Source organism: Diabrotica undecimpunctata, chromosome 4, assembly GCF_040954645.1.
Source record: "Diabrotica undecimpunctata isolate CICGRU chromosome 4, icDiaUnde3, whole genome shotgun sequence".
NCBI classification, from domain to species: Eukaryota; Metazoa; Arthropoda; class Insecta; order Coleoptera; family Chrysomelidae; genus Diabrotica; species Diabrotica undecimpunctata.
Window position 1 is genome coordinate 53,767,236 of NC_092806.1, and position 19,515 is coordinate 53,786,750.

The 19,515-nt window shown below is 31.5% G+C and overlaps 1 protein-coding gene across 3 annotated transcripts in view; it reads right to left on the bottom strand.

The window, feature by feature from the left end:
- Positions 1 to 19,296, bottom strand: part of LOC140439522 (pyruvate kinase-like) — a 43,047-nt gene extending 23,751 nt beyond the window's left edge. Inside the window, exon 1 of one of the 3 annotated variants that reach the window (XM_072529490.1) lies at positions 19,141 to 19,296. In XM_072529490.1, coding sequence (XP_072385591.1) covers positions 19,141 to 19,167 — 27 coding nt within the window. In that variant the 5' untranslated portion in view covers positions 19,168 to 19,296. Of the gene's footprint in view, positions 1 to 2,865; positions 2,952 to 12,359; positions 12,521 to 19,140 lie in introns of those variants that run through there. The other 2 variants (XM_072529491.1, XM_072529489.1) reach the window with 2 other exon arrangements.
- Between the last annotated feature and the right edge of the window lie 219 nt (positions 19,297 to 19,515).

A 19,515-nucleotide genomic window follows, 5' to 3' on the forward strand; every position in this document is an offset into this window, starting at 1 on the left:
CCGTATCCTCCTGTACATTCTTCTACTTTTTCTTTCCCAACCCTTGCGTTAAAATCTCCTATTATAATTGTAACATCTTGCGTTTTAATGGATTTTAAAATATTATCTGTCTTCGTAGAAAATTTCAATATCGCTCTCTGGTTTGTCCGCAGTTTGGAGCATAAACTTTAAATCCCACAATTTTCACATTACCAAAGGTCCTTAGATAAATATTTAACAAATACAGATTTTGTACAAAACTTTCTCATACTGGGATCTTCGTTGATGAAAAATCATGTAAGTTTTACTTACTGAGTAGGTAATCCAATAGGAAGGTGTAGATCCTTTATATACTTTTGGCAATCAATTTCTGTTGGCGATAAATCCAAAATGATTATTAATTTTATGACAAAGTAGTGTATATGCTTGTAATGGTAGGTAGGTTGTACTCAGGGTTTAAAAGTTTGTAATTTGGAATTTTTTCTTCCTAAAGTTTCGTCTACAATGGCGGCAAACATTATAAGCGATGAGACACAATATGTACCTTATATCACTCCTATCAGCCACTGATGATGATATTCCTCACGTACTTTTGTTATTTGTGGGCAGTTCGGCAATCTATACATTTATTTCTTTATCCAAAACAGATGCTTACTTTCAACTGCATCATGAAATAAATATATGTATAACGAATACTTGTTATTTTACATTTGCATATAGCAGTGTTAGGATAAAGCAAAATCTAAAGAACAGAAACCGAAGCAAAAAAAAATATGGACAGTAATAATGGACCTGAAACATGGACTATTTCTAAAACAGATGCAAATCATATACTCACCATCGGATAACAGATTTTAAGAAGTATATTTGTAGAATTTGCAGAAATAGCTTCAAGAAATACCAGCTGGCATGGATTTAATATCCTTCATAAAAATAGAAAGACTTTTATGGCCAATTATCAGGCCAAGCCTAAACTGAAGTATAGTGCAGACAAAGATGTGAGGAAGATTGATAAGGAAAATGGTTTGACAGTTGACATAAAAAGTGGCATAAAAACATTATAGGAATATCGAGGTTCAAGTTTTTCACATTTTCCTTCTCATCAACATACAATTGTAAACTGTTCAGTTTTTCTTAGCGTTAACTTCTATTTTGAATTTTTAACTCCTTCACCAACTTTTACTACTGTTCTTCGCTATAGCTTCAGCAAATACCACAAATCCCACAAGAAATCTCATCTATAATAGGCAATTACCCGATACAAATAATTCTAGAATGGTACCATCCACTATACAGATGTTAATTCCATATCTAGGTAATATTAACCTGTTGTCCACCACCCTTCACAGGATTTCTCAAACTCGTCCATAGACATGCCAACTTCCAAATCTCAGTATCAAAATTATCCAAATATAATAAGAATGAAATATCACCTTCCATTATCATACAAAGATTATAATTAAATACTACATCAATGCAACTTCAATAAGATCCTTTACTCAGATGCATCTAATAGTGAAGAAGGTGTTGGATGTGCTGTTACAACAACTACATCTACTGTCTACTTGTTTCGAGTCTCCAACAATTGCAGTATTTGTATTGCTGAACTATATGGAATACTGCAAGCTGTGAAAACTCCACTCAACGAGAACAAAACTATAACAAACTGTACTGACTGGCCCCTATGCACTTCATAAAAAACTTACATTCTACCCAGCCAATAGTTCAAGAAATCCAGAGTGTATGCAATCTTCTGCAAACTAATGGAACAATAGTAACAATATTGTAAGTCTCATCACGCTGATATTCCAAGCAATGATAAAGCCTATCTAGTAGCAAAACAAGCCTGTTCTCTAAACTCGACAAAATAACATCAACAAATCTAAAAAGAGCACTTAAACAAAACATAATGAGTCTTTGGAATGACCAGTGGAAAAAAAACCAATACCAAGTTAAACGTTTTACAACCAAACACTTTCTACCACCACCTTCCACCAATGAAAAGAAAGGAAAAATCTATTATTCGAAGATTAAGAATAGGTCACACACGCCTTGTGTATGAAACTTTTTAAAAAATACAAAGTTATGCAATTTAATTGAAAAAAATGTATTCCACAAAGTGTATTGAAAGTTTGTACTCAATGTAAATGAAAATTCTACGTATGTCAATGACCATTAGCAGTCGGGACACACATTTCGAAATAAAAAAAAATTATTAATTCTGAATCTAAGATATTTTAGTAATATCTTGCTTCTAAATGACTTTTATGTGAAGAATTTCTAGAAATTTGCGTGCAATATGATCGTCTTGTGATTAGTAACATCACTAAAAAGAACTCGCGTGAAGACGAATCGTGTGTTTTATCGTTACAAAATATACTTAATAAATGTTGTTTATATATTAATAAGGGAGATATGTACGCGGAAGCTAAGGACTAGGTGCACGACGGACGCAGGAATATGGCGCGGCGATTCAAAGGAACGACAGCAAAATATGAAGCAAAGAACGACCTACAGCAGGTTAGTGTCAGAAGGTGGCGAGATCGGAAACGGACAATCGAACAGGCCAGGGCTATATAAGGGCCCTAGCAGCAAAGAATAAGGAAAAATATCAACATTGTACGAAGCTATGTTGGCTTTTATGTGGATTTTATACTTCTACACTATTAATCAAAGATGCTATTAATCAAAAATACAACTTTTTCTTTTATAAAGCTTGCTCAATGCGCCCGACTAGTAAAAATGATCATGGGTTATTTATCTGCTTTGGTTATGACAACTTAATGCTATTTTATAACAAATATATGCACAAAAATATAAAAGTTACGGTTTTTACAAGGGCAACCAAGTTATAGATATCTCAAAGTTTATCTCATGATACTGTACCTCAGAAGTTTTATACCACTTTTGCACTTTGAAAAATTACTATAATTTGATACACTATAATTTGTTTTTCATATCTACTTAGAATTGAATGAGAATTTTACAGAAATATTACATGTTACTAAAATTTGAATGATTTTGACAATTTCTTTTGCATTAAAATGACAGTATATCTGACAAATAATAGTCCTACCTAAAATACCAAATTGCGTGTTTTTATTCACTAAATACTTAACATCTCCAAAGAACATTTATGCGACTGTAACTTTAGGAGGGGTGTTACATTATTTTCATTACAATTATTTTGAACCGCATATTTGAATCATATTGATGCGTAGCTAGGAAAGAAGCCGGTAGGATTCAGATCACACCGATTACGTACAAGCAGTTTTCGTACAAAGCAGTACAAACTTTTCGCCAAGTTCACGAAAACAATTACTCAGTTACAAGGTAGAAAGCGGCAAATAAGTTTGGAGAATATTATAAGGCTAAGAGAGGAACACAAGTCCAGATTTAACTTAGGTACCACGAAAAGCTGATTCCAATACAGAGCGCAATAATAAGAGCTTCCAATACATAAAGGCTAAATTAATATACTTAGTAATCTATGCTCATAATATTATAATAAGCATCGATGTAGAATAGGATAAGAAAATCCTAAACGATATTTGAAATCCTTACAAAAATTAGCAGATGGGCAAATTTTGCTACTCCATTAGAGTAGCTATTGATAGAGAAACTGAACGAAAACAATTGTGAAATCTAAGGGCGCTTCCACATAACAAAATTGTCAAAGTTATCAACGGTGTTCCTATATAGCTGCAAACAATGATGATTTCATAGATGGAAAATGAGCTTTACGTATTTGCAAAGAATTATCTTCGAAAGTATAATGGTCTATGCACTGGCAAAGTATACTGAAGACTCTCACAAATAAGCAAGTTGTGGTAGAAACATTCTCAGACAAGCCTCGAACTAAAACTGTCTGGAAGAGCTAAAGGACACCAAAAGGTCAGAGAAGGTTAGGATAGAAAACATACACTTTTCGACCTCTTTTGTATGGGGAGGGGCGAGGGGTTTGCGAATTTTTACCAAATTTTAATATATTATTGAACTTTAAAAAGTAGCCTATAGCTATTTTTAGCCCTCTAGGTGTCCCTGGGTCAAAAATAACCCTTTTTACCCTATATTTGAAGGGCTATATCTCAGCCCAGTGGACAAATTTTATTTTATACCTAGGTCAAGAAGTTTATGATTTTCAATTAATAGTCAAAATTTAACGAAACTAGAAAAAACATTATAGAAACAGGTAAATTAAAGGATTTTTAAATACCTTTTAAATGGGCAATGAGGTAAATTACAATCCAGTTAGTATTTTCGAAGATACAGCTGTCTAAAAATAGCCAGTTTTTCGAAAATCGCCTTTTTTATCATTTGTAAACTGCCATAACCTTGGTTCTCGACCACCTAAAGGCTTCCTTAAACACTTAAAATTTAGCTATTATTATCTATTTTAATAATTAGTTGAGTTTTAATATTGAAAAATAATCAAAAAGATGAGAGAAATCATTAACGACCACATGTTTCGGGTTACTTATGAAGCAAAAAGCTTAATTTTGGGCGGTAAAAAAATTGTTAAGGGTCTGGGCCAAGAAATTCAATAAGTAGACATTGTTGTATAACTACAGAACTACTTTCACCTAAATTTTTACGCAATTTGATATTATCAGGAAAAAGAACTATCAGTTTACAAATGATAAAAAAATGTTATTTAAAAAAAATGACTATTTTTAAACAGCTGTATCTTCGATTGTACTAAATGGATTTTAATTTACCAGTGCTCGTTTGAAAGGTATTTAAAAATACTTTAATCTACCTGCTTCCTCAATTTTTTCCTCTTTTTGTTAGATTTTGACAATAATTGAAAATAATAAAATTTTGTAAGTTTTATTTTCGTTCATGACCTATAAAATAAAACTTCATCTTTTGCAGTTTTTTAAATTATCTCATCAAAAATTTGATATTATAACAGAAAGAAATTAGACTTTGTGATTTAAAATCGATCCACCTGGCAAAGACTTTGTGATTTAAAATCGATCCATCTGGGCTCACAGATATAGCTCTTTAAGTATGTTCACGCCACCATACATTTTAAGTCGATTTCATGCATTTTTCCGATGCGACAACGTAGCAGCATATTATGCAGAAATATTATGCCATATGTGCAGATAAGGAGAGTCCCTAAAAGCATCTCAAGACGACAGCACTCAAATACGGGAACGAGATCGGTGATCAGCATACCGAGCGGGACATAGTACTTATTAGCAATCATATATTAATGTATTGTGTGAATTCAAATAAAATCAGTTTTTCACACGGAGTTTGATTATTTACCAGCGGCACATTCGAAGTGCAAATCAAGTCAACTCAAACTATATGATAAAAAAAATAATATATTTAAATTCAAATTCATATATAAATTCAAAAATAATATATTGTTAACTTTTACTGCAAGTAAACAAATACTTTCTATTAGGTAACACCAATAACACTGTAACACTTTTAATATTTAAGAGAAAATAATTTATTGCCAAATTCTCCAAGAATAGTTCTAAATATACTTCTAACCCACCCATAAACATTCATAGACATTTTTAATATTTCACATGAGAAATTATTCTTATCTAGTTTTCAGTTTAATATGTTGAAACAGTATCACATGTTTAACTGCGAAATAAACGAATAACAAGTGCATTGAAATTTTCCAGCAAAAGAATAAGTAGTTAATTTATCATACAGTTTTATTTTTTATTTCATTAAGGAAAGATATATGACACATATTCAAGATGTTCCTCTAATTTATATTTTAGGCTCATCAAATTTTTGCATTGAAATTAGTCAATGCCTTTGTATGTTGTGTATTGACCTGTTGAGCAGCGTTTTTAACCCTTAGTATTTTTTTATCTAATTGGACAAGAATATAAACATATCTTTCAAAACTTTAACCACTTGGCAGATAGTAAATTAAAGAAATTATTTTTTAGTTCAAAATTTTAGTGGCCACAGCCTTTTCAATGGGTGCGATTGCCTCCATCTACGTGTCAAATTTGTTTCAGAAACCCTGCATTTCTCTCTACAAGTCCCTTTTCGTTCTGGTACTTATTGATAAGTCACAAGAAGATAAAAAATGTAGTGTAAACGAAGACCGTTAGAGAAAAAAGACCGGTATTTACGCCATCTAATGTCTAATACGCCGCCACCTATAAAACGAATTACATAAATTTGTTTGTATAAGATAAAAACAATTTTAAACCAGGCACTGATCGTAGACAAGAATACCAATTTTAAGAAATAACTCATAAACTAATAAAACTAATACAACTAATAAAAATGCTGAAGTAATTCTCAGATATAGAAAGATTCGCCAACAGGATGGAACTTAAGGCGAATTTTGATAAAACCACATTATATGCCAATAAATAGTAGACAAGAAGGCACCTAAATTGTCATAACAGGAGAGAAACATATACAAAAAGTCAGATTTTACATGCCTAGGATCTCTAATACATAGAGACAACAACACAAATGCGGAAGAAACATTAAATTTTCCTAGAAATCAAGCATACAATGGACTTTTGGAACGTCTCAAAGCAAAACAATACCAGGAAAACTAAATACCAGGTCTATACAATACTGATTAGATCAGTGCTCAGCTATGGTTTCAGAATCCTGGGTACTGACAAAATCAAACGAATCGCAACTGGCAATATTTAAATTAAAGGTCCTTGGACATATATCAAGCTTATGGAAAACCTAATGTGTAATTAAATTCGTACGACCAAGATAGAAGGGTCATGTGGGCCGCATGGAACTCTCTGAATCAGTAAGAATCATAACTCACCAACACATGGTAAAAAAGCGATCAAAGGAGCGGCCAAAAATACGATAGATAGACCAAGTACAGGAAGATCTGAGAGAACTCGAAATTGGAGAACGAAAGCTAGAAATAGGAATGAGTGTGGGAGAATTAATTGAACAAGCAACGTCCCATCCCGGTGGCAGCCATAGCTCAGTGGCTAGGTACTGGCTTACGAAGCCGGACAACCCGGATTCGATCCCGACACAGATACCAACAATTTTTCAATTTCTAATATAACTGAGCCACCACCGTGCTTCGGTGAGCACGTAACAGCCATTGTTTGAGGTCACAGAGTTAACAGTGTTTCATAGGAAATCTCTGACAGCTGATCAGTATTTGAGTGTAGTGCCCTTTATACCAATTATTCATTCATATTCATATTATTAAGTTAGTACAAGCTTAAGCTCAATTGAATGTGTAAAAAATACTTTACGGGCAATATAAGAAATTTTAATCTGGAAGGAATTTAATAAGAAGCCCTCCACGAAATGACAGATAATATTAAAGCCTGAGGAGTTAGTACCATTTACTAAACTGTATTTGCCTGTAATTCTATAATTTTTAGTTACTAAGTCCAAGATGTCCAAGAATGAAATAGAATTTTTAGTTTCATATTACTTTTATTTGCCTTAGTTAAGTATCTAACATCTTGGTAAAATACATTCTCAAAGACATGAATTTATTATATTGGATATTCTTTGAAACTGATGGAATATTATATATCTGACAATAGACTGCATTCCCTGGAGTCGATGCAATACTGGAACCATCAAAATGCGGGAGTAAACTAACTGATTCTTTTAAGCATTAAACTGTGGCCCAGGTCACGCTGACAACTTTAAAAAGTGAACATACAGAAAGTATGCTCGATAGTACCGCCAAAGTTTTTTAAATTAGGCATGTATTGGCCACCATGGGACAATTGAAATTAGGTGTCTGTGACAGGTGACAATAGCAACTAAGTAATGAATTATGAATTAAAATAATTGCCAAGTTCTCATTTGTTGGTATGTTATCTTTTAAGATACCTACACTCCTAGCTACATCCAATACAGCTTTAAAATTACTAATTATTTTCTCCAATTATTGTTTTTTTGCTCTTCAAGTATTTCATTTTGTTAAGAACTGACAATAGACTTACTTTCAACATCTGTATAAAACAACATATTTGCCTAATGAAATACATATTTGGTGTATACTTTTGTTAAATCTCATATATTTCGTTGGCACTTGCTTAGAATGGGCAATGAAAGAAACACAAAAAATACTGCTGAATGGCTTGACTGACCGAAAATAAAACAATAGACTAGCCTACAAAATGTTGAGTGGGAAGTGTCGCCAATGACAGAAACGAATTGAATCCAATTGTTAAACAGGCCAAAACTAACAGAGGGTTGTAGCGCTAGATGTAGAAGTAGAAGATATACATTTACTCTAAGTCAGCTAACAAAATAATCACAAATTTTATTTATAACAATATCATGTCAGCCTCAAATATACTTATAGGCAATATTTTTAACTGCATTGGACTAGTATAAAGCAGGCTAATAATGGAATACATAATATGTCACTTAGAAACACAAGCCTGTAGGATAATGTAAGGATATATAAATCGATTAATACAGTCAAAATGGTTATTACTAGATAAATGGGTAGATAAGATTATTATTGGACATTAAAATAAATAAATTAAAATAGAAAGTAGTGATTTATCTTTTTGGAATTCATACAAAATTTCAATACAATAACTCCTACACTCCATATTAGCTTTTAAACTTTCATGAGATTATGTAATTTCATTTAGTCCACTTTGCAGAATACTGTGTGCACTTAAAAAGAGTACATTATTTAAAAAATAGATTTTATCTAATATCAATAAGTAATTCAATTACTAATAAAACAAAACATTTTTGAATACAGTACCAAGGTCATACTCATGAGTATTTGCATTTTGCAGTGATAAAATTAACTACAAAGTATTTTATCAATTAATTAAATAATGATTTAACATTTATTACTTTATGATAGGGAATTAAGAGCGTAGGCGCAAAATTTTGGGCCAATGCTTTTTAAATGCATTAATTTTTTTTCGAATCCTGAAACAACTAATAAAAAATTTTTGAAAAATTTAAATGCGGAATGAAAGATTACATTATTACTAGGGCAGAAAGTCCCTTTGAGTAAAGAAAAAGTTTCTTTTGAATGAGATTTTTGAAATTAAAAATCACCCTTAATTTTCTCTTCTTTTTTACCCCTGTAACTTACTAAAATAAACATTATAGAAGTTTTCAGGGACTTTCAACCATCGGTAATAGTGTAATCTTTCATTTTACTTTTAAATTTTTCAAAGATACTTATTAGTTTTCTCAGGATTCGAAAAAAATGAATGTGTTTAAAAAGCTTTGCCCCTAAATTTTGCGCCTACACTCTTAACCACAATTCAAAATAGACTGGAGAAACTTTTTAACTTTTAGGCCTCCACTGAGTTAGACTATATATTTCAAAATTTTGAAAACATGTTCTTGTCTGGAGGCCAAAAAACATAAAAATACTTGTGAAGTTAAATTTTTTTAATAAAAAAATAAAACAAACTTCAAACCTACTTTCATCGTTACTAGTGAAATATGGCTTATTAGAGAAGCACATAAAGAGGCATTAGTCCAATGCAAAAGAAAAATATTAGGATCTAAGGATGGAAGAAAAAAAAAAGAAACAAAATCACTAGTACAGCTATGTAATACCTACATACACAGACTAAGATGGCTAGGACACATCTATATGGGAGTCACCGGAATATTTACTTTGTTTATTTGAATTTCACTCCCAGGGACATGCTTCCACATACTGGCCAGTGGTCCAAGTACCTTGCATGCAACTAAGCACATGCCAGTTGGTTTCTATTGTTCCAGTAGGCAAGTTGATGTTTGTTTGTTACATTGTAATTTTGTGTAATTTGTATACTACAAAACAAAACAGGTATTACAAGACACCAGCAAGAAATTTCAGCAGCAAAAGTGCAAAAGGGAATAGGAGATGTAATGTCAGTTAAAAGGGGACAACCCACTATATTTATTTTTGCATTCAACGCTACAGGGGCCTATGTTCCCTATGCTTTTATTACTGCAACACAACGAATGACACCACTTTTGGAAGGGAATGGACCACCTGGTTCTCTTTATGAATGTTCCAAAAACAGCTGGACTAATGAGGAACATTTTATTCAGTGGTTAGAACATTTTAAAAAGTATGCCGACTCTAGTGAAACAACCAGTTTTACTAATTTTAAAAAACCATGAAGAGGATTTCCTTCTAGAATCTGAAAAGGTGGCTGCAATGTCACCATCTCATGGTGTATAAGCGTTGACATTTAAAATAAATAATACCAGAAAGATGCACTTGTAAATTTTGACATTAACAACATTTAAAAATGAGCTAAAAAAGAAGAAAGAAAAATGTGAAGAGTGTTTAAAACTGAAAGAATGAAAACAGACATTGAAAAAAGTGCTCTTAAAGCTGTAAATTATGTTAAGAAATTTTATTCATCTGATTCTGAAGTGGACTGTACAAATGAGGGTAATTTATGTCATCCAGAGACAACTGCTTAGTGCACTTCAATGATAGCGAAGTTGAAGATAATGTACCCAACAGGTTGAGCCTGGGAGAACTACCGCAACAAATTAATGTGACTTTCTTCTTGTGGCCGTTTCAAATGAAAAAAGCAAAGAAAAATTTTCTGGTTGAAGTGGTTGCATTGAGGAAGAACTCTATTTCAGTGAAGTTTATGCATGCATATAGAGATCAGGGACACATATTTATTTTCCCAGAAGTAGATGACAGGAGTTTCATCAGTAAACATGACATTGTGGGAAAACTTATCAATTTAAATTTTGATAACTTTAATTGAACATTTTGATTCTTATCATAAAAAGGGGAAATCATTGGAACTTTATGAAGCCATTTTAAATATAATATAGTCAAATAACAAACAAACACATTTCACTGGAAACCTCAATATAATATAATTTATCACATCAGTTATAGTACTTTTCTCTTAAGTGGCCGTTATTCCCCTTTTCTCCCCCAAGAAAAGAAAGAGGAAACAAAGAAAAAGATTAAAAAGGTTAGCCAGTGTGTAAGACTAGCTTAGAAATATGGATATTATTGGCAGAAAAAGAAATCATTGAATAGGATGGAAACTAGTGATGAAAATGTTACATGAGAAACAGTGTGGAAAAAAATTAACTGTGGTTATATACATATTTCATATTTTCATTAGATTTAATTTTGTGTATTTAAAAACTGTTATCATTTAATCTTATTTGTAATCATTATGTAAATTAGCTACACTCCTCTATGGAACTGCAAAATTTGCAATCATTTATAATTATCTCTATTCTTCTACTAATAACCCTTCAGGGTTGATGTGGATATTGCAATAAAAAATATTCTCTTGTAGGGCCTCTTCCTTACTCCTAAAAGTACTTGTACTTCTGAGATTGGGCTATGATATCTCACATAAAAAGTATGAATGAATTTATTGAATATAGTATGCCTATAAGTAAATGGGAAAATTTATCACTATTCTTGAATTGAATAAAATTATTGCACAAATGAATAGAATACATAAGTATGAAGGAGTATATGATAAACTAATTGGCTGCAGTATTTTGGTACTTACGAGTGTAGATGACTTCCAGGAAAAAATGAATGTCTATCAAAAAATAAAATGTTTATAGCTTAACATAAAATGATAAACCTTAGGTGAATAAAAACAATGAAAAATTTAAATAAAATATTTTTGAAACTTTATTATTACTTTATTCTAACTAGTTTTTATTTTTATTTTCAGATGCAGATTCGATTTATGAAAACTGCAGTTCTGGGATTTAATAAACGACCTGGAGAACTATCTTATTACTAAGTTCTTGATTTGTTGTTTCTAATATTCTACCTTTATATTTTTAGATGAAAATGATGCATTTCTTTTATTGAAACTTGCTTTATCTTTGTTGGTTTTAAATGAGAACAGTATTATAATACATTTTTTGATTGTGCTGGACAGAAATCTGTTTTCAGTTTTTGGTCAAAAAACAGTTTATTACACTGTTCTAGCAACAAACAAAAACACCTTTTATATAATATTTATCTGAAAATAGTGCTTTGCTTACTTCATGTTTCTTCTTTAACTTATTGGATCCCTATCTACAGTTTGGATCTTTGATTTATTTTATATAAAAAAATAGCATTTCTTAAAGAACTTGCTCATTGAATTTCAATATTACAGTAATTTTTGTATGATTATGGTTATAGGTAATCGCCAAATCATTGTTAAACATGTCGAACTACACCCAATTATTAGTTGCCGCATAATTTGGCTTATGGATTCAACTGTAATGATAGTTGTCATTTAAAAAGGAGTGAACCGATTACATAATTGTATAATCATCTAATCAAACTATTAAAAACTAAGTCAACCAGAAACTGCGCACCTATACGTAACTTTTTATTAAATAAAAACCTGAGTAAAAAAATCTATGACAAAAAGTCTACGAGTGTTAAAAAAAATGCAGTGTCTTACCTTAGAAGAGATATGATTTTTTACTGATACACTCGAAGAATTTCTATAATATATAAAGAAAAACGTCGGAACTTAAATACTTTTGTATGTTACAACCGGCAAAATCTCTGCAAAAATTCTTAACGTACCACCTGACTGACCTGGTAGGAAGAAAAGGTCAAAGCAAGGCTAAAATCAAATCACTCAAAATTTGTCAGAATTCCAGATGTAAATGTCATCCACTAGAATATTTGGCATTTAATTCGTCGACAGAAAAAGAGTATGCCTATTTATGTAAGTTGAAAAAGGAAATAAATAGATAAGTCAATCATGTGTATCTTGTACCATGATGTGTATCAATGTTGAAGCATTTTTTCGCGTACTACCTGTAAATACAAACTTATCGACCGTGACGTCACCGAATTATTGATATAGATAGAGTGAATGTGTAACATCACAGATAAATTAAACATGGGTGGAAGTGTGCTGTGTGTAACATAATCGGTGGCTTACTCACAAGCCGGAAAGCATTTCCTTTTCAATTCGGATGAATAGGTTTTATAATTCAAACGTTAAAATACAAATTAATTAAAATGCAACTAGAACTTTTAACGCATAGACAATGTTATTATAAAATTTATCACAATAGGTCGTAATTTTTATCCACCGTCGTATAAGCGCTATGAGATAGGTCTGTACCAGAACAGTTTTACGAAATGGAACGTTGATTTCACGAACCGGAACGGCGTTCCGTTACGTTCCGGTCCATTTCAACCACTAAACATAATACATCAATAGTTAAATTTGTCGACATGCTAGGGATATTACATCAAATTCTCTAGTACATACGGTATTTTTTATTATTCGTATTATATTTTGGCCTAACGAATAGTTAAGTATATATATTGTAGCTGTCCATAGGTCAAGGCTAATTTGAAAACTTATTTTAAATGATTGGCTCAGTCGCATACTTATACAACCCACAACTTTTTATATTTCGCGCTTTTTGCTCTTTCGCTTCAAAATCTTCATATCGGTTTATGCCAAAGTTACCTATCCAGATATTTAACATAAAACAATGTTGACATGTATGATCAAATTTAGCAAACAAAACTTACTTTGACACAGTTTGAGTCAGTCTCAGTAAGCCTAAACCACTAAACATGACGTCAGCAAGCAACGAGACGTTTACAATATCAGACATATTAGGTGACGATAGTGATAACTACAAAAACTATGTGCCAGAGTACGACACTGTGGATTTAGTTAGTAGGCAGGAAAACAGGAAGGCATCCGCTTGCAGGACCTCCTTCTAGGGGAAATGGGCTCGGATGTACCCCTCTACCCTGAATCCGACACACGCCAGCGGTCCCTAAGGATGGATTAATCTGGTACGGTTTTTTAGAATTTCCATCCTCATAAAATAAAAAAAAAGATGATGAAACTGCAGGTTAGATTAATATGTTTCTTGTATAATTTTTTATTTTCACTTTATTGATTTTTTTTGCATAAAAAATGAGGATTAGGCATATTTATGCTCTTACTCAGAATAAAAACTAATAGATCAAGTTAGGCATAATATTTTTGACAAAAAAGTACCAAAATGATATTTTAAAACAATATAGAATATTATTTTACATGTAACAATAAAACACTGAAAACTTTGTTTTCAAAAACTTCCACAAAATTTATTATAAACTCTTATCACTAGAGCTGTTTGGTTTTGTTTACATTGCAAATGTTCCTTGAAACATTTTAGTTATTTTCAATTTCTAAATTATTTTAAAGAACCTTTTTTGTATATATTTTTTAATTAGATGAGAGCTAATACCAGCATAATGCGATTAAAAACCCAAATAATTTGCAGAATGGACGAAAACGCATTATAAAACCACAAAAACATACATAAGAAAAGATAAACATGTTCGGGGCTACAAATATGTTTATACAACAGGCAAAGTCATCTCAAATAAGACCTGTAATATAATTATTGTGAATGCCTCTTTCGCTGTTTACAAAAAAATACCTCAAACTAGAAAAAAGCAAATTTTTGAAACATTCTACAGTATAAATTGGTACATGAAGCAATCATTCCTCGTTGATCAGATACAAATTTTACACATTGCCAGGAAATATACAAAAAAGGAAAATAGTCGTAGAGGAAAAACCCGAAGTTATATACTTCAAGATGATAGCAGCAAAGATAAAGCAGTTTGTAAACAATTTTTTAAAGGAACTCTAGCATTATGCGATGGCACTTTGACCAATGCATTGAAGAGAACGCAAGAAACCGGGATACCCGTGCTTAATCGACAAGGAAAACATATACCACACAATAAGACCAGTTTTGCGGATGGGCAAAGGGTATGTAATGTAGTTTTATTGATATTTCCATCGTATGAAAGTCATTATTGCCACAGGGATAGTAATAGAAAGTATTTATATCCCGATCTAAATATGAAACATGTATGACGTACAAAAGTCAGTGTACCGAAAAAGGGCATTGATAAGTATCGACACATATGTTTCGACACAAAATCAATAGTAAATTTAAGTTACATTTTTATTAACCGCACAAAGAAACGAATCAAACCTGTGGCGAATTCAAGGCACAAGCTAGTATTTTTGGGGCAGCCAACACTTACGCTAAAATTCAGTATGAACTTCGTTTGCGGCGAGCAGATGCAGTAAGAGATATGAAAAAAAAAAGACATTGAAGTTAAATCCAGCAATTGGACAAAACAAGTTATGGTTTTTGACCTTAAAAAAACTTTACCTACTACACCTATGTTATCCACTGGTGTAGTATATTACGAACGACAACTCTGGGTGTATAATCTCGGTATTTATGATGAGGTAAATAATGTTGGCTACATGCATGTTTGGGGCGAACACACAGCTTCCAGAAAAGCTCAAGAAGTAGAGTCTTGTCTTATTAAGGATATTAAGAAATTATAAGATATTAAAAAAAAATCTGTAGAGAAAGAAAAAGTAGGATGGCTCAGTATTCTCGTGGACGACCTATTACAAAGGAAAACAAAAAAGATTTATTCGATCTTCTTAAATATATGCCTTCAGAACATCACTATTTTTAAGGATAGCTTCCCAACTGTAGTTTAAATTGAGTCTGACGTTGAAAATGATCATTAAAATAATTTTTCTACAGCCGTCCCGAAAAAAAAACTTTCTGTATGATTTATTAAATCGAAAGGACCATTTTACACAACTCTTACCGAAAGTAGCTACTCGAGACTAATTTTTTCACTATCGGGACGATTTTGGGTAGCTAGGTAACGACTTTGACAATAACATCAACTTTGTATTTTATCATGACAACGCTTATCATTTAAGATTCATGTGTTTTCGCTCAGTTTTTCAACTCCAAGAAATGGAAATCAGCAGTGAAAGTGAAGTGGAAATCATTCCAGATGATATTAGGGAAACTGGTAAAGTCGCTATTTATAAATTATTGACGGTAAAGTCAAGAAAGAGATATAAATTGGTCTACGATTTATTTCAAAAATGGAGCAATGATAAAAATGTACATGCTATAAATGAAGAAGTCATTCTTGCATATCTAATGAAAAAATATAATATCTTGAAGCCATCAAGCCTTTATCAATGTAAATAATTGTTATAATTGTGTTATTAATATTCATAAGTAGATTTTTCTAATGTTGAATTTTACCATTTTGTCTCTCAAATACGAGAGTAACTTTAAAGTGTTTAATAAAAATTTATAAGTAAAGTTTATCCATATATTCATTTTATTATATAAAACGGCTGCAGAAAAAATATTGTACGTAACACGATCCTAAAGTAATTTTACGAGACTCGCAAGATTCCAGGACGAGCCGTAGGCGAATCCTAAAAATTTCCTACTCGTCTCATAAAATATCACTTTCGGAATTTGTTACGTTAATTACTATTTTCGACCTATTTTATCGTTGCCTAGCCAACAACTGTATTATTTATTTTAAAGTTAGTATTAGCGCCAAACCTATGAGCTCATATCAAAAGTATTATTCACATGTTCACATTTAATCTTTCTTTATATAAATTTTAGTTAAAGTAATATCTTCTTTCTTTACAAAATGTATTAAAATGTTTCTACTTCGGATGTTTTTCTTATTATCGCCAATTTACTTTTATAATAATTTCTGATTTATAATGAAAATAGGGCTTAGGCAAGAATGGAACTGATCCACTCAAATAATAAATTAATATAATTTACATATATTTAAATTAAAATATTACGGAACACATGGTAGATATAAAATATCGTCGTTTTTTGCAAAAAAATAATAGATTCACAAGTTGGCCTTCCTTGCGATTGGACTTGTTTTATTTGAATACCAATAATACATGTTTTTGTTTAAGTTTGCTTAAGTTGCTTAAGTTTTGTACACCAGCCAAGCCTGGAAAAATAATTTGCTTGCAGATATTCTAAACCATCCAAGTGAATACACCTTAGAGTAGGGAATTCTACTCGTCAACATTGACGAGTAGAATTCCCTACTCTAAGGAATACACCAAAGTATCTACTACAGTTCCTTAAAGACTATTGTATAATCTCTAAGAATAAATTAACTCCACTGTGTCAAACGCCTTAGTTGTCGAGGTACTTAAGCTACAAAAAATAATAATATTTCAAAGGAAGTTACTAGATATACAAGGGAGGAACGCGGTAAATAAACAGTCAAATAAAAATCATACTATTTGGAGTCACGTTGTATGAGTCAGATTTATCTCCAAGACGTGCCGATAATGATGATTCATATAAATTAATGTATCACACTTCTATCACCTTGTTTGTATATGTTTAAAATTATCATTATAGTAGAACGTGAATGAAGCACCCGAGAATTTGATAAAATGCTATAAGTAGTCACTGCTGATAATTAAAACATTATTTGTAATAAGAATGCAGTCATGTGTGATGTTAGATCACGATTTAACTAAATCAAATAATAAAGAATGGTAGATAAAAAGGTCGCCCAAAATATCATAAAAGCTTTTATAAAAACATGATATGATACTACAAAAGAGTAAAATGTTTTAACAAAATTATTTTAAAGCTATATTTCTTGTTTTTGAGAATGATTTGGTAAGAAAATAAATCATACCATAACCAGTAAGAGCACCCTTTGGTTAGTATTCACTTCGGATTTTGATACGTTCGTTATAGTAGGGTAACGTCGGGGCTTATGAAATATATCCAGTAATATGAAATACTATATTTTCGTCAAATCTACTAGTGCCATCTATGCTCAGTTGCTATTAAACTCCTAGTTATCGTCCCATCTCTTTGTTACCGTCACTTTCAAATGTAGTCAACTGTCAAATGTTCAACTTTGTGTCAATTACTGCGTTTTAGAGTCACTGCTCTAAAGCGGTTCAGTTCAAAGCTCAAATTTTGGAAGAGAGATGCCAAATTGCTACTCTAGTAATATCTTTATTAATTATGGCGTACCTCAAGGCTCTGTCCTCACACCATAATTTTATGGCAAAGCAAGGACTCTAAGATACTGAATGAGATTATTAGTATTGATCAGCTAACTTTTGATTTTGGACGGGTATTATTCGCACACAAAAAAACCTAGTTGTTATTATCGCTGCTAGGGAAAAACCATGTAACTGTATTGTGCTTACCGCCTCACACTACACACAAGATGCAGTGCTGTTGTTGTTTTAATAACGGTATGTATTACGTTTGACACCTTATCAACTGTCAACTAAAAGCAATAGAGTTAATATGGGCTCAAGTAAAAGGTAAAGTAGACAGACAAAATACAACTTTTAAATTGAAGGACCAATGTCGTAAACCACGTAAAAAAAGGAAGAAAGATTGTGAACTGCTGATAATAACAATGAAGAACTTTGTCAATCTATAATCATTAATCATTCCAATCGGGTCAGACAACGAATCTGACAGAAGATGAAGAGATGGAAATCCATGTTTATTAGTTTATGCACATTGCTTAAATGTTAGATATCAATACGTTGTATCCGATTTAACATTTTATTTAAGTTTGTAGAAATAAATTTTAATTTTAGACTTACAATGTATTTTATTTAGCTTAGGACGAACGGTCTTGACCACTAAAATTTTGTGGCCATTCTCAGGTCCCCGGACAAGTTAAATGAAAATGCTAAAACAATTGCATATCCTAACTAAAAGAGTATATCAGGTTTGTTTCATGGTTTGAGGAAGTATATAAATAATAGTATTATATATGCCTGCGCAAGGATTGTTGTTACAGAGTTGTATATACTTCCTCAAACCATACATAAGTACCTAATATTGGCACTTTTACAACAAACCTGATAAAACTCTTTTAGTTAAGATATGTTATTATTCCAGCATTTTAATTTAACCTGTCCGGAGTCCTGAAGATGATCAGAAAATTGTAGTGGTCGAAACCGCTCATCCCAAGCTCATTAAAATATATTGTAAGTCTAAAATTTATTTCTACAAACCTAATTCAAAAATTATTGGAGTTGACTTAAATCTTTAATTGTGGTTTAACCCATATAAAACAATATTTAACCAATATATTAGAAGAACAAATATTAGAATAATATTTTAGAATAACATATTAATATAAAAATTTGAGGTGCCTAATTGCTAAATTCCGCAGATGAAAATGCAGAAATAAAAGGTCGATTATATGTGTGTTAATCAACAAGAGTGTTATTTTTATGGTTAAAAGTTTTCTTTTAGGTACATTTAACACTGATTAATTATTTTTGAAATACCTATTGACAATATGAAAAAAATTATCAATAAAATCAAGCTTACCCTTCCGGTCCTGACCATAGCCTTCATGTTTGAATTTTCTTTCCTAATGCCTTACCCACTTAACTGAAATCTACCAACACACTAACCTTCCAGCTTTGACTTTCGTAAAATATATAGAAAGGTTAAACCTGTACCCTCTTATCATTACTCTTTAACATTCACGTTGTATATTACTAGTTCTTTTACTGATAAGACCTACTTGAGATATATACAGAATATCTTTGTAAAGATAATTAAAAATAAATATTTTGTCTAACTCTGTGTTTTATTAATGATTTCAGTTTTGCAAAAGCTGATAGATCATGCATTTTAAAGGAATAAAAATACATTGTAAAGTTTAAACAATTCTTAAAAGTAATTTTTAGATTATTATAT